The sequence below is a fragment of the Brachyistius frenatus genome, unplaced genomic scaffold, assembly GCF_029030835.1.
Source record: "Brachyistius frenatus isolate BFR_SWC_R1_liver_20210118 unplaced genomic scaffold, ASM2903083v1 Contig_80, whole genome shotgun sequence".
Classification (NCBI taxonomy): Eukaryota; Metazoa; Chordata; class Actinopteri; family Embiotocidae; genus Brachyistius; species Brachyistius frenatus.
In genome coordinates this window covers 455253-471446 of record NW_027210679.1, presented here as the reverse complement: position 1 = coordinate 471446, position 16194 = coordinate 455253, and the positions used below count along the sequence as shown (strand labels likewise).

Sequence of the window (16194 nt, the reverse complement as noted above, 5' to 3'; positions counted from 1 at the left end):
ACTCCTCTCTTTTCAACAAAATTACAACATTTAAAAGATTTTGTTTTTCAAAGATTTTCAATTTAAGGTCCTGCATTTTTGTCTCACCTTGTCATACTGCTATTAAATGTGGATGTTTTGCGATTCTAGGTACTCTTAATTATTCTGTGATAAGTGTCAAAGGCCAATAAATACTTTTGATTTGTGTTCAAAGTACATTTTGAGCTCCATTCAGCGCCTCATGGTCAGAAGGTGGTGTGTGAATAGTTACTGCCTCCTGTGTCTAAATGTGCATTAGTAGGTATTCTGATGGAACTGAAGAGGCTGAACTTGTGGGTTCAGAGGAGGTCTGTTTATTCTGAGTCAGACAGTCAGTGCACTTGGAGCGGCCGCCGACAGGTGTGTTATTGGTTCCTGATGGCAGACAATGTGGGCATTAACTCTCAGACAGCTCCCCACCAACCCTTAGTTTCATGGCAGACATAACTCACTTCATAGAGTGTTAATTTGAAGTGCTATTCCTTTACAGTTTGGCATTGTGGTGCATGCCAGCACTGGCTCGCACTGCTGCATTTCAATTTCACATTAGGCCAATCACACAATTGGGCTTATTAAAGAGTGTTCCTCGGCACAAATTGCCTTGGAACTGTAAAATTATTCACAGCATAAAAACTAGCAATGACTTATCTACTTTCTCTTTCCGCTGACCCCCAACCCTCCTCCATGTTCTCCCTCTCTCATTCCTTCCTCTCTCCCTCAGTTTCCGTCATTCATTTCATCTTATCTTTAATTTTCCACTCATCATTTCGTTTCGTCTCCGCCGCTGCTTTCCTCTTTCAGAGCCCTCCTTTGCAACGGCAGAATATTAAAATGAGATTTGATGAGAGCGTTATCAGACTCTCAGTCTTTTGTCCACTTTCTCCTTTCTGAAGGAGACTCTTAGTGCTCAAGGCAAAAAAGAAAGAAAGTGTGTGTGTGTCCATTGGCACATGAACATATCTCTCAGGGGGATAAAATATAAACTGTCTCCCTCGTCTACCTTCATATCTCTTCTCTGATGTTCCATCTCGCATCCAAGCATATTTTGAAATTCTTCTCAGATAGCGATCTTCTCCCGGGCAGGGAAGTCAAAAAGTCAAAGAGAGAAGGGAAAGCGGCTGTTCCCCTTCTCCATTCCCATCACCTTAGGTGGATAAATGAAAATTGTGGATCCAGACAAGTGCAACATGACCTGGTAGTGGGCTCACTCTGCAGTCAAAATGCTATCGGAACAATTCATGCTCCTTGGAGCTAAAGCTGCTGCGGTGTGGAAAAGTCAACATTCATTTTCTGATGAAAACCAATGCACCCCTCTTCCTTTATCAAAACATAATATATCTATATTTACACCACCGATGTGAAAACGTTTGAACTTTTTTGCAAAAGCAGATGAGTGCCTTTGATTTCTTTCAACTTTATTTTCTATTTGACAGCCCATTAAATGAAAGCTCTCACTACTCTTTGGCTCCCTCTCAACTCAACCAGCACTGTGTCATTCTTTTCATGCTGCACAAATACACCAATTCTGTTTCTGCAACTACCCTCTCCATCTAACCGAAATAGATAGGAGAGAGCTGGAGGGGCGGAGGGAGGCGGAGCCAAATGCTGGAAATTAAGAGGCAAACGGGGGTAAAAACGATCCTGGTGAGGTTCCAATCAATCTCAGCCAGCCTCTTTATTTACGCAACATCACTCGCTCCCTGACTTCCCACAATCCCACAACTTTGCGGCCTTCTATCCATCACTATGGTGCAGGGGCACAGGGGCTATGCCAGATAAGTTCTGCCTGGGAACAATGTGAGTTGAAAATGTGGAGGTTTAAATGCACAGAAACACAGAGGGGGCTAGGAGGGCGAGAAGGTGAAGGATTAGGTGTGCAGAAGATGTAATCTCAAAGTGCAACACAATGGAGCAGAGGGAAAGAGATAAGGGCAGCCAAGATATGGAGCAGAAGGATGGAAGCTGTCAATAACATGAGAAGTTGGCTGGTGGAGGGGGTTTGAAAAGATGCAGTGGAGCAGAAGGGGGAATCAGACAAACCTAAGAGTGATAGTCTGATCATCGAGAATGTGAAGAAGGGCGGAGAAGCATCGGTTACAAATATCACACTCTTGCTGCTGCCTTTTTTCCCCCGCCTCTCTATCACGATACCTACTTGTTCCCTCTGCCAAGCTTGTATCCATAAGTGCAGGAAGAGTTGCCTCAGAAGTGGATGTCTTGCTTCTGTCCCGGTCCCGGTCTCTGTCTCGGTCTCGCTCCCTCCCCGTGGATGAGGCCTCACCAGTTCGTCGCTGCCTGTTCTTCTGGGCCTCCGTGGCTTTGAGTTTCCGGGCGTGTTTGTGGCCTTTATAGTGGGCTTCGGCTTGGTTCTGTGGGGAAAAAATATGAGCGAAAACCAGGTTAAAAGGAAAAAAAAAGCAGAAAGACTCTATGCATTATCTGCTGGAAGGACTGCAGCCCACGTGCAATAAATGTTAAAATGCACGCGCCTGAATATTGGCTCTCTCTCTCGGAGGCATACACAGGCTGTAAAGAGGAGAGTCTGTTTCCACCTGATAACAGCGCTGGGACATTGGGAGGCCAGAGGTATAATTGCATGCGTAATATGCAACAAGAGAGAGGATTCCATCTCTACAACTACCCTATTAATGTGCACTGTGAGAGTCAGCCTTTGCAAAACCAAGGGACATGTGGCAATACATACTAATGTTACACACATTTGAGCACTCACGAGCGCAAGAACACCACAAACGCAAATCAGACCCCAAAACACATTGCGACTGACTGCATTGCAGCAATAAACACGCAAGTTATCCCTCAGGGAGCATCACGATTTACCTTCACATTCTCATCACTCTGCTGAATCCGAGAACAAAGCCCCTGTTGTCAGAGCCAGTGTGGATACATAGGAATAGCAGAGAAATCAATACAGAGATCACTCATTAAAAGCTAAGACAACCTCTGGGGATCATCTCTCATCAGCTCGTGGTCCGGATAGAACATAATTACAGAGGGTTAGGAGCAGAATCCACACAGTTTGAGGGGAAAAAAAAGTTATACAAAAATCATTGATTCAGTGCAAGCATTATTAAATGAGTGTTGTTTCAAATTATATCCCACAGGAAAAATAAATTCCCCCACAACTTTTAAGGAATGCTGAATAATGTGGACATTTTCGTACCCTCCGTATTAAGGAGGTGGATGGATTAAGGATTAAGTAATAGCTTTTTCTTGTGGTGCAAGGTGTGGTGCGGCTCAGAGACAGCGATCCTTCTTCCCGAGCCGTCTTCCATTTACCACTTCTACGAGGGAGAAATCATGCAAATCCCCTGGCACTAAACAACTCGAGTAGAGAGACTGGACATTTCTCCGCAGGACTCCTGAGTGAGGAATAAATACATGAAGAAATGAGAACTTTTAAAGACTTTTTCACTCAGAGCAAAATGCAAATTTCTCTGATTATCACAGATTCAGCAATACATTAAAGGTCCCACAAGCACTAAAAAACTTGCAGAGATACAATTTCTGGGGCAAACAAACACCAATCTAATGTAAAACAGCAGCATTCTGGCTATTAAGTGTTAACCTTGCACACCTTGAGACCCTTAATGGTGTGCTATACTGTGGGCCTCTAAACAATGTGGCTGTCAAAGCATCTGTTTAAAAAAACTGAGATGCATGAGCACATCGTGTGACAGATCTGCTGTGAAAAAGGCTGCGGAGAATAGTCGTGACGAATTCAGCCAGTGCCTCCTTCAGCAGCAACCCCTCTACATCCGAGTGAGTCTCAGTGGAGGCCGAGGGACAAGGTGTGAAATGAGCTTTGCTTTTTCACCAGTCGACCCAGAGAGACTACAGGGAGATATAGGAAGTCTTCAAAGGGATTCTAGATTGTCCGGTGATTAAGAGATCCCCGGGGTAAAAGCAAACACGGAGCTGTATCTGGTACATATGTTCAGAGGAACTGAAACATGCTCCCTCTCATGAATGCTCTCTCCAAAAACTGACCAAGAAGAAAATCTCACAAAGAGGAAGAGTTAATTCAACAATCACTGAGCTGCCTCATTTCATTGGTTTTCCTTTAATTTGCTAACTATATTGGGTGGATGCATAAATATTTCCTTTCCTATCAACATTGTCACAGTTGTCAAAGATTCAATTCAATTTTATTTTATTTATATAGCGCCAAATCACAACAGGGGTTATTTCATGGCACTTAACAGATTGAAGTCCTGACAGCAGAACTGTATAGCATTATACAGAGACACCCAACAATTCAACAATTCCCACATATATTAGGAGGAAAAACTCCTCTTTAAGGGAGAAAAACCTCCAACAGAGGGAAGGAAAAACTCCCTTTTAACAGGAAGAAACCTCTGACAGAACTAGGCTCAGAGGTGGGTGGAGCATCTGCCTCAACCGATTGGGGTGAGGCGAGAGCAGAGAGAGAGAAAAGGACAGCATAGAGATCAAAACATGAACTGTATGGAGAGGCAACAGACAATAAGCAAAAACTATGGGAGAGAAAAAGCATGAGATGTAATGGTGAGATATGAGTGTATAGAGAGTAAAAGAGTGCGAGGAAAGAACCTCAGGGCATAACGAGGCCCCCCAGCAGCCTAACTAAGGGATGGTTCAGGTCCACCTGAGCCAACCCCTACTATAAGCTTTATCAAAAAAAAAGTTATAAGTCTAACCTTAAAGCTAGAGATGGTTTCTGCCCCTCAAATCCAAACTGGGAGCTGGTTCCACAGGAGAGGAGCCTGAAAACTGAAGGATCTGCCTCCCATTCTACTTTTGGAAACTCTGGGAATCACAAGCAGGCCAGCGTTCTAAGAGCGAAGTGCTCTGTCAGGATAATATGGCTCTATAAGATCTCTGAGACAAGATGGAGCCTGGTCATGAAGAACTTTGTAAGTCAGCAGGAGAATATTAAATTATATTCTTGATTTAACAGAAAGCCAATGAAGAGAAACTAATACAGGAGAAATATGATCTCTCTTGCTAAATCCCGTCAGTACTCTTGCTGCAGCATATTAGATCAACTGCAGGGTTTTTAATGAGTAATTTGGACATCCTAACAACAAGGATTTACAATAATCCAGCCTGGAACAAAATGCATGAATTAACTTTTCTGCATCTCGCTGAGGAAGGGTTTTCCTGATTTTATTAATATTACATAGATGAAAGAAGGCAGTCCTGGAGACTTGCTTTATATGTTGACTAAAGGACAAATCCTCATCAAAGATGACTCCAAGGTTCCTCACAGTGGTGCTGGAGGCCAAGACGATGTCATCAAGAGTAACTAAGTGATTACCAAGTACAATAACTATTATTATTATAATAATAATAAAGTTTTGTCTGAATTTAGAAGCAGTACATGTTTGGTCATCCAGGCCTTTATGTATTTTAGACAGAATTCCAGTTTTACTAACTGATTAGTTTCATCTGCTTTTATAGAAATATATAGCTGCGTATCATCTGCATAACAATGGAAGTTTATGCAGTGCTTCCTGATGATATCGCCTAATGGAAGCATGTACAAAGTGAAAAGTATTGGGCCTAACATTGAGCCTTGGGGAACTCCATAGCTAACTCTTGTTTGTCTGGAAGACTCATTGTTGATATGAACAAACTGAAATCTATCTGATAAGTAGGATTTAAACAAGTCTAATGCAGTTCCTTTGACCCTCGCAACATCTTCCAATCTCTGTAATAAAATCGTGTGATCAATCATATCAAAAGCAGTACGGAGGTCCAGAAGAACAAGTAGAGACAAGTCCATTATTTGAGGCTATTAGAAGAAGATGGTTTGTAACTTTCACCAGTGCTGTTTCTGTGCTATGACGTACTCTAAAGACTGACTGAAAATCTTCAAACAGACCATTCCTTTGTAAATGCTCACAAAGATGATTTGCAACAACTTTTTCAAGGATTTTAGAAATAAATGGCAGGTTGGAAATTGGTCTGTAGTTTCCTAAAACAGCTGTCTGTCTTGCTGCACTGTTCTATAAATACATGCAGCCCAATTATAGTCTAGCATGGCAATATGTTACATGCTGAACAAGAGGAGTGATACAAATTGTTTTTCTTAAGCAGGTACATAAGTAGAAATCATACTGTAACAATACTCAACACTTCTACTGTTCTCACACACTGTAGGCCTATTTAAAAATATTTCAGCCAAACTTTGAATGGATTATAGACACTTAAAATACCCTAAAAATACAAAACTGTTTATACTAGTCAAGTCCTAAACATAGACACTACATTATCCAGAAATTCTCGATGATGATATATGAAACTGCATCAATAATGGATCCATCCAACCATCCATGTCCTCCTCCACACTCTGACTCTGTTCCCTCTTGTTACTTCATCACATTAACCTTTTTCTTCCACCCTGATCATGCATGCGTTTACATTTCACACCTTTACGAGGCAAAACGTGACCCTGACAAGATATCCTCTCGTGGATTGACAGGTGTATTACACACTTTGGCATGACACCTGGCTGGATCTGAAGTGTGCTCTTTCTATCCACACCCAACAGCAAAGCCACAGTGCAATGATACACCCTGCAGTACACCTCTACATCTCTGCTGCAAGTCCTCAAAAATAACATTGCCAGCTGGTGTTAAATTGCTTTTTAAGGTCAAATTTGAGCTATATTGAGCCGCAGAGTAAGCTTACTTATTTCTCCGTTGAGCATTATGCATAAAGATAACTTGGTATAATATCTGCGAAAACTCAGAGGAAGGTGCATGGAAGTGTTAGGAAAGTATTTATGCTCTCTGAGAGACAGATAAAGCTACAGTCAGACCTGACACTCCTCTTTAAGTCAGTGTGCGGAGGCAGGGAATGGGATTTGCTCTAGTGTGTGAAGATCACGTCTGCGTCTCCTCTCCCCTCTCAGCTCTCTGTCTCCTGTGCCTCACACCCTCTTTGAAGATGGAGTCCAAATATAAGTGTGTGTGTGTGTGTGTGTGTGTGTGTGTGTGTGTGTGTGTGTGTGTGTGTGTGTGTGTGTGTGTGTGCGTGCGTTTTTGATGTGCCCAGACCTGTGATGTCTTAAGGCTTTCTGAACTATTACCTATTTGTTAATTTTGAATATGCATGAAATATCATGGGATGTTTGTTTGTGTGTACTCTCAGTGTGCATGTTTTAATGTGTACTGTATTGTGTGTGTGTGTGTGTGTGTGTGTGTGGTGGGGGGGCGTGTGGGGGGGGTGTGGTGTGTGTGTTTGTGTGGTGGTGGTGGGGGGGTGTGGGTGTGTGTGTTTGTGTGGCAAGGATGGCAGAAATGGAATGGGGAGCCGAGAATGCTGCTTCCTGCTGTGGCTGCTGATTGTTTCTGCTCTTTGCTGATAAACGGCAGCTCTCCCTGCTGTCTAATCCCTCATACCAACACAACTCACAGTCACACACACACACACACACACACACACACACACACACACACACACACACACACACACACACACACACACACACACACACACACACACACACACACACACACACACAGACTACAATGAAAGAAAACCGAACAAACTTCTATATACAGAACTGGGGAAAAAAAAAAAACAACAACCCTAAATGACCAACTTTTCATTAGCAGAAAGGAATACAGTACATTTACAGTTTGTTTTTGCAAATGCACACAAAGAAATCCACATATACTTTCTCTGCCATGCATCCATAAAACACAATATACACAAACCCACACATACACAGCATACACAAATGGAGTGAGTCAGTGGGGAAGATAAGAGCTGAGGTAATTGTGGAAAGATGATAATAAAACCAGCATTCAAGCTGAAAGCAAAAGGCCAACACAATGTTGTTCTCTGAGGCTAGACTCACTTTCTAGTATAGAGTGCTTTTACGTTATAAATTACACAGTCTGGCACACTGTCTATTTCTCTCTCTTATTGTTCCACAACCTCTTTATTTTCCACATAAACACCACAGCATAAAGCCAACAAAGCGTTTCTCACCGTCGAGTTAAAGCGCAGGTGGCAAATGTTGCAGGAGATAATCTGTTTCTTCTTGAGGGGCTGAGGGACACCGAATGTGTGGTTGATCACTGCCTTCTGGACGGGGTCCATCTGAGAGAGACAAACAAATGACCAGCACAAACAACATCAGCTCAAAAGGATTTTTAGTTTCCCAAATTAGAAAAGAAATTTCTGCCTCAGAGGTATGGTGAAGCTATTTCTCATAAAGCAGTACAGCCGGCATGACATTACATACAAAAACTTCTACTAGATTTTAATGAGGAAATAATTACAACTACTAGTAATAAATGTCATAATCTGGTTCTAGAATTAAAGAGCACGGGCATCTTTCACGAGTTAGCATTTGCCATTAATGTTGAGACAACCAATTCGTTATTAGGGGTGAAAGTTTAAACTAAAAAAAGTTCATAATAAATACAGTGTACTCATAACTTCATTGACAAGTTTTCTCTTAATTTCTTTTCCTGTTGGTCTGATGTAAATAAGTCAGATTTACTTGTTTATCACACTACATACTCTTGACACTCCAGCAATCTGTTTTTGGCTAGATTTGAATACTATCAAATTACATGTTTTTCATTAATGCATGAAGTAGCTCCAGTTGTGCATCTTAACTGGTGCAAGGCAATCTGTTTATGTCCATTTTTAAGGGGGGTGTTTGAATCTCATTATGAAAAGTATAATCACAAAATAACCACTGGAATGCACCATTTCATTAAAAGGTAAAACAGAGAAGAATTGACAAGCGGGGAGGATCTTCCAGTGACAGCTGAGCAGGTTTGCGGCTTAAATCTGGAACAAATAAAAACTTTACTCTGTGAATTAGCATGCAGTTGCATTACACGTTGATGTGAAGAGAATACTGCAATGACAGTGTGTGATACTCTGAGATTTATGCAGGCTTTTCTGATCATCAATATCTCTTTCGCCTGCATACACAGAGCAATGTGACCAGTGGCTGTATTTTGATTACAAATGCTCATTAAGAATTCTGCTGCCAAACTTCATCTGATGCCCTTCAGTTCGAAGAGGTAAGGTGAAAAGGCACAACCTCAGGGGAGAGGTCTACTATATCATGCATGCTAGCTAATTATTGGACCGGTGCTGGCAGTGAACTGCCAGAATGCATAAAAGAAATTTGACTATAACAAATACAAAGGTAAATACATTCAGGCTTATTGTTATGCTTCACATCAAATTATGCTTTCCAACGGCTGCTTGGTAGAACAAGGATAAAAAAAAAAAAACAGCTTTTAAAGGCCTTGAAAAAGTGGATGAGTCAAGGTGGTTTGATGCCTCACAAAATGAAACCACTGTGTGGCTACAACTGAAAAAATAACTTCTAACCACTTCAACCTTATACCTTCATATAAAATAGGGGGCAAAGAGCCTCTTTATTTCGTGTGTGCAGTCACAGAGCTGAGATCAAAGTTTTCTCCATGCCAATTTGTTACAGTACAATAGTGATCAGGTGCAATTAAGTAGAAAGAGGAAATATGACAACAGCACTGGTGTATAGATAATTTTAAATAAACCAATAAAACATTATAAAGCAAGAGAACAATGTATTTGACTTACTGCCTAAAGATGATCTAAGATCAGCGTTTCGGATGACACAATATTTTTGTACTGTAGTAACTTGGAAAGTCATCAGTCTTCTCAGGACAATGGAGGTATGTCGAAAATGCGCTTGACTGATCTGCCTCCTTCCCTTGTGCACCGGAGGCGTGATACATTTTTTAATCATTCCTGTTAGTATGATGACTGTGTTGATCGCACACAAATCACAGCATAACTCCACCTGACTTAAAGTTCATTTGATATTTTTGTGAGGCTGTTTGTTCACATTTGGTGAGTTGAAAATTTGCAGGGTTTAAATCTTTTATTTTTTACTTAAGAAGCAAAGACGGGAGATATTCTGCTGGTGTCGCTTTGCCAAATTAGGCGGTCACTGTGTTCAGACAATAATTAAATGTGTGTCAGATTCACTCTTAATGCATTGTAGGTTAAATCATTATTAGGGACTGCCTGTTCTCACAATGAAAGTCCTCATTCATCTCACTATTACCAAAACCACTTTTTAATTCAAAGATCCAAACCTCAGAAAATAATGCATCATGTTCAGGACAGCAATACAAATAATTTGGAAACTATGGCCTTTAAAAGATGTAAGTTTTCAACATATTAATAGCACACATCGGTGAAAAGACTTCAATCTGCTATGAACAGCAGAGGGAAAGCCTTGGCCTCATTTTAAGATCTGCTTTCCACAGCTGATTTCATTGCGGCCCCCTTCAGTATGGTATCACATATTACAATCACTTTGGATCTTACCCCATGCTGGCACAGGGTTGGACTCAGTCCATTCCTCTGCTCACCTGGGAGAGTTGTGGCAGGACGGCCGGGGAGAGCGCTGTTCTCACAGAGTCAGACAGCCACGCTGACTGGAACCAAAGCGGTGGCACCGCTGACAGCCTCAGCTGCCCAGAGATCAAGGAGCGGTGGTGTATTGATGGCAGTGAGAGTGGCACACTGCCTTGATTTCTCTCTGATACACAGGCCTGAACAACATCAGTTCTCTGAATACCACACAAAGTGCCGCCATGTCCAAGGCACCTGCCTCCTCTGCAAAAGTGGAGTCTGTTTACTATGGATTTCTCAAGGCCAGGTGTAAGAGGGAATATCAACACACCTGACAATGAAACCTCCATGCTGGAAGTATATCTCTCCCTCAGGGCTATCTCAACCTTTGTTGCTTTATTTTGGCCTCTTCTACATGACTCAAAGCTACCTGTGGGAGCAACAGACTTTTCCCTAGACCAGCTGTGGCCCGACCACAGAAACCTAGCTCTCCCAATCCTGCCGCCCTCTGTCCACCTTTGCAGGGCAGGCTGCACACAGCTATTTGTTTTAGGAATCGAAGAATGTGTCCATTGTCTGCCTCCAGCCATCCTGAACCAACTGCTATAAATGCGTCTTTTGTCCGAGACCTCCGTTCTCCCCCGCCGTCCAAGTGCAGACAGAAGTTATCCTGCGCCGGGCGGCCGAGTCGGTGATGGGGTTTCAGGGAAGGTAGAGAGGGACACAGTGGGATGAGGAGAAGGTGAGGTGGAGGGAGGGGGGATGTAAGAAGGTACATCAGGGGAACTGGAGGATATTTAGCTTTGGAGACAGGTGCATTCATCTTTCCCCCCTGCGCACGTCTGGGACAACGTGTGCCTTATCAGGGCTAAGAGAACCCGGGGCTCCCCGTTAAATGGACTTTGTGATTAATGCCACAGCTGCGCTGTCAGACTGTGTGTTATGGAGGCTAATCATCTCCTCCTGGGAATGAAGCCACACTGATTTGATGTTATTTCCATGGTTATCATAACTTCTGTATTCTGCTTGTGATTTCAAGTCCAACTGCGAGTTGTATTTGATTTAACGATGACTGCCTGGATATTATTACAACTCTGTAAATGTGATTTCCTTTGTAAAAGGTTGCTGCATTCATCATTAGTCTGCTGCATTTTCTTCTACAGTCTCTGATGACTACTTTTATTTTTCTAGTAAGGAGGGACAATGTGCTAAAATAAAACAGTGCTTTAAATACTAAAATGTATTTTCTCAGTTTTACCACAAATTATTTTTAACAGAGCTGCCAGACACAGATGTTGGTTTGAGAATAGAAACAGAAATTTTACCATTGAAACAAAAGCAAAACCCAGACAAAACACTGACCAGAGACCTGCCCCACTGTCTCCACCGCTAATATAAATACATGAGGGTGTTAGAGGAGTCAGTGTTTATCATGCTGCAGGCCAGTATATAGGCGACTCCATGACCCAAAGCAGTGGGCGGCAGAACAAATGAATAAACTGCACTTTTCACAAAGCAGGTTGTCGCCCCCTACACACGCATCATACAGCGAACGTTTATGTCTCAGCCACCCCCTCACTGCACCAGCCAGATGTCTGTATTCCCCCCTCCACCATTTCCCTCTCTTTCTCGTCCTACCTTTTTTTTTTTTTTTTTTTTTTACTCAGTTGAAAAAGGTGTAAAGTGTATGCTCAAGCCAAAGCGCTGGCTTATGTTTCATTTAGAGACCATAGAACGAGACAGTTTCACAGAAAAACGAGAGGAGTGAACACACTCCTTAATGCACACACACACACACACACACACACACACACACACACACACACACACACACACACACACACACACACACACACACACACACACACACACACACACACACACACACACACACACACACACACACACACACAACCTAGGATCAAAAGAAATAAGAAGTGCCGGGCACACATACCCACACACAAAACGACAATGGGCATAGCGCTGGCAAGTAAAGGATCAAAGACACAAGCTTTTAATTCCAGGCACCGAGGCGAGGTAAGCATCAGAACCGAGGTGCTTGAAAACCGGACAGCTTGTTGCTGACGTTTGAAACAAAGTAATAAAGGTCTCATCTGTGGAGATGCTGATGTTGAGTTGAAAACAGCAATACTGTGAGGTGAAACACAACTTGAATAAAGATGATAACCTAAACCTGAAGGTAAGGCAGCTGCACAGTGTTGGAGGTCTGAATGGGGAAGATAGCGGCACAGTAAATAACAGGGTGGCCAGCTTTAAGGACACGGTTTTATAGGCCTGTATTCCTTTATACCACACACTGATATACAGTAAATGCAGTCAGCATGAGATGAAGCATTGACATACAAATTATGAAGCGTGTGGATCATAACCCGGAGCCCTTATACCATGGAGGTATGACTCCTGCTGCCCCACAGTACAAAATAATGCTAATATGTCAGTTGGGGGTTATTTATAAATCCATACCACTGACTGTGTGATATTTTTGCCAGGTCCTTCGATTTTTCACTCCACTTGCCTCATTGTCTACTGAACATATTTTGCTTTCAAAGAGCCTATAAGATGAAACAAAACAATGCATGATATATCTGATGGATCTAATTAGGTACTCTATTATATGCAAACTATTTCTGATGCTGCCAGAGGTCTTTATTGTTTATTCCATGCTGATAAAAGTCATATATTCCACTCCACTTTAATTTCCCTGTTTATTTAAGTGCCTTTTTTTTTTTTTTTTAATATCGGACTCACCGTATTAAAGTTGGGGAAGAGGCTGAGTGGGGAGGATCCATTGAGCCTGAAGGGCAGGAGGTGTTTGAGGTCAAGCTGAGGCTGCAGAGGCCGTCCTGGGACAGGGAGGGAAGCGAGGAGGGGGCTGCCCTGGGCTGACGTACCTGGACAAGACACAATGAGATAGATGTTAAGAGTCGTGAAACATTAACAAAAATTAACAGGAGGGACATTTCTGTCTCAGTGTGTCTGTACAGTGGAGCTGCACTGATGGCTTCCAAGGGGTCAAGTGCAGTGCTCAGGGGAGGCCTGACTTTGATTTATTCGATACCAGAGGCACCGTTACACCTCCAGTTGTAAATGGGCATGTGTTTGTATCTGGGACATTGTAGCGTGTTCAAAGAGGTTCTTTTTCTATGCAGACAATAGGAGGTGTACATGTATGTTTGGTGGGGGGGATGTGCAGTTTCACTGGACACTTAATACCCCCCCATTGCAGGCTTATCCCCCAAGGACACACACCTGCCCCTAATGTATACACACACACACACACACACACACACACACACACACACACACACACACACACACACACACACACACACACACACACACACACACACACACACACACACACACACACACACACACACGTACTAAACACATCATTTAATTACTGATTTATTGGCTAAGGAAAGGTGCTTGCACGAGGGGAAGATGGGAGATATCGGATTTCAAATGGACCAGAGATGAAGAGATTTCTAATTTTCCGCCTGGCTGCATTTCAGTGGACCGGTGCGCTCAGCGGTGTGCAGGCACTTATCCCAGCACCAGGATCAATCATCGGTGTCAGCTGCAGGTCACCGTGGCCACCTCAAAGTATGCCTATCTTGTGAGGCCTCGTGCACACATACACATACAGCTGTGAGAGGGCTGCACTCGTGTGTGTGAAAACAAACACAACAAAAGAAAAAGAGCAATCAGTGATCTTACAATAATGCCAGCTTCTGAGGAATAAAATGGCTTGACCATAAAAGAGAATTGTTTTAGTAGAGAGACCTGAGAAATGTTCATGTGTTCCTGAATATCAAATGATAAGAAAAGACTCAAAGTGAAATCAGTGGCCATGTTTTTTCATTTATTAATAGTTTAATTAACAATGAATTCTAACGCAATGGGAAGATCGCGGTCATGGTCAAGAAAAGCCAAACTTAATTTGATGTCGGCGACACAAACTCCAGTCTGGGAGTTTGACTAGACTACGCTGGATGAAATACAGAGCTATTCCACTAACAGGTCACCCAAAGACTGCTCAAACGTGCCCACGAAGGCATCCCACTCAAAAAACTGTGAAAATAAAGCACAGTGCAAAATATTTTGTTTTTCTTGCTCGCTCTCAAGGTTGTGGCATGATGATTGTACTGCTGTATGGCTGGAGTGAAGTAGAGAACACAGTGATAGATGAGGAATCTGTCAGTAGTCTGGCCCGTGGCTTCCTTGCGGCTTGGCAGGATTTGGCAGCCATGACGCAGGGTGGTGTGTGTGTGTGTGTGTGTGTGTGTGTGTGTGTGTGTGTGTGTGTGTGTGTGTGTGTGCGTGCGCGTGTGTGTGTGGTTGGTGGGTGGGGGTCTGAAACACTGAAGCTCTGAGCATATGCTCCTCAGCGCTGGGCTCGGTCTTGCCTTTGCCATGTGTGGGCTCTCCTCTGCTGTCTGTCTGACACCCAGAGAGAGAGGCTGCACAGGACGGACACGGCCTACAGACAGCAGCCAGCAGGGAATCGCTCCCACACACACACACACACACACACACACACACACACACACGCACACACGCACACACACACACACACACACACACACACACACACACACACACACACACACACACACACACACACACACACACACACACACACACACGCACACACACACAACATGCACATTCACACACAAAAAGACAAAAACAAAGAGATGAGTCTCCTCTTGGCACGGCTATCAGAGGAAAAAGCTGGGCTTGCAGGGAGGACAGTTATCAGCTGATAGTACTTCCCCACCTCTCTGTGACTCCCAAGGCAGCTTATTAAATCAGTGGCTGGCTGTTTGCCTCTTTGGATGATAACACTGCCACGGAGGCGCAGCCTGAATCCAGGCATGCACGACAGCGAGCGACGGAGTGTGTGTGTGTGCTCCTCTTGCATATACTAGACGAGTATCACACGCACACACAAATGCATACAAACAAATCTGCCTACGCACCTCTGAAAACAAATAACTCCCAGGGCGAAGGGGAAGTCAATATAAACACAGTCACACAACATGCACACACACATGAAAAAAAAAAATCAAACAAGGTACAATTTTCCACTTGGCACATATTGCGTATGATTCCAGTAAGAGTCACTTTAAAGTGAGTTCAAGCACCTTATTTGTGTTTTTGCATGTGTTCGCAAAGGTATGTGCAAGGAAGAAGGATTTTTTTTGTATTCCAGCCTGCTCCTTCTGCTGACCTGTGTGTGTGTGTGTGTGTGTGTGTGTTTGTGCACATATGTGTGTTTGCATGTGTATGTGGTCGTGTGCACATATGCTCTTTCTGTCCAGAGTTATGTCTGCATCACGGCTCAGATTTATTTCTGCCTCACTTGTGGTCCGGGGTCCAGACAACCGCTGGCAGTTGAGGCGAGGCCTGGAACCAAATGTCCAGCCTCTTCCCCTCTCTCCCAGATGACTTTGCTAACGGTTCTGACTGTCTCTGCCAGTCCCTCCCCAGGCAGACCTCCTCCTCCTCCAACCATCACAACAACGCATTCCTCCCTCTCATGACTCACTGGGCTTGGTTACACAACAGCCACCGTCACATTGCATCTACTCAGATGTGTGTGTGTGTGTGTGTATGTGTTTGCGCGGTGCATCCGAGCCGTGCAACTCAAACACAGATTTTTCAATTATTTTCTACATGCTCATCTGAGAAAATAATGGATTCCAATGTACACAAGCAAACACACCGAGCGTTCCCTCCTCATTCCTCTTCCACTATCACAGAATT

The 16194-nt window shown here is 43.3% G+C and overlaps 1 protein-coding gene across 3 annotated transcripts in view; it reads right to left on the bottom strand.

The window, feature by feature from the left end:
- Nucleotides 1-16194, bottom strand: part of znf385c (zinc finger protein 385C) — a 118002-nt gene that overhangs the window by 9545 nt on the left and 92263 nt on the right. For all 3 annotated transcript variants that reach the window (XM_069709089.1, XM_069709090.1, XM_069709091.1), the window contains 3 exons: nucleotides 13171-13313; nucleotides 8020-8130; nucleotides 2174-2387 (listed from right to left, as the gene is read on the bottom strand). In XM_069709089.1, the coding sequence (XP_069565190.1) occupies nucleotides 2174-2387; nucleotides 8020-8130; nucleotides 13171-13313 (468 nt within the window). The remainder of the gene's footprint in view (nucleotides 1-2173; nucleotides 2388-8019; nucleotides 8131-13170; nucleotides 13314-16194) is intronic.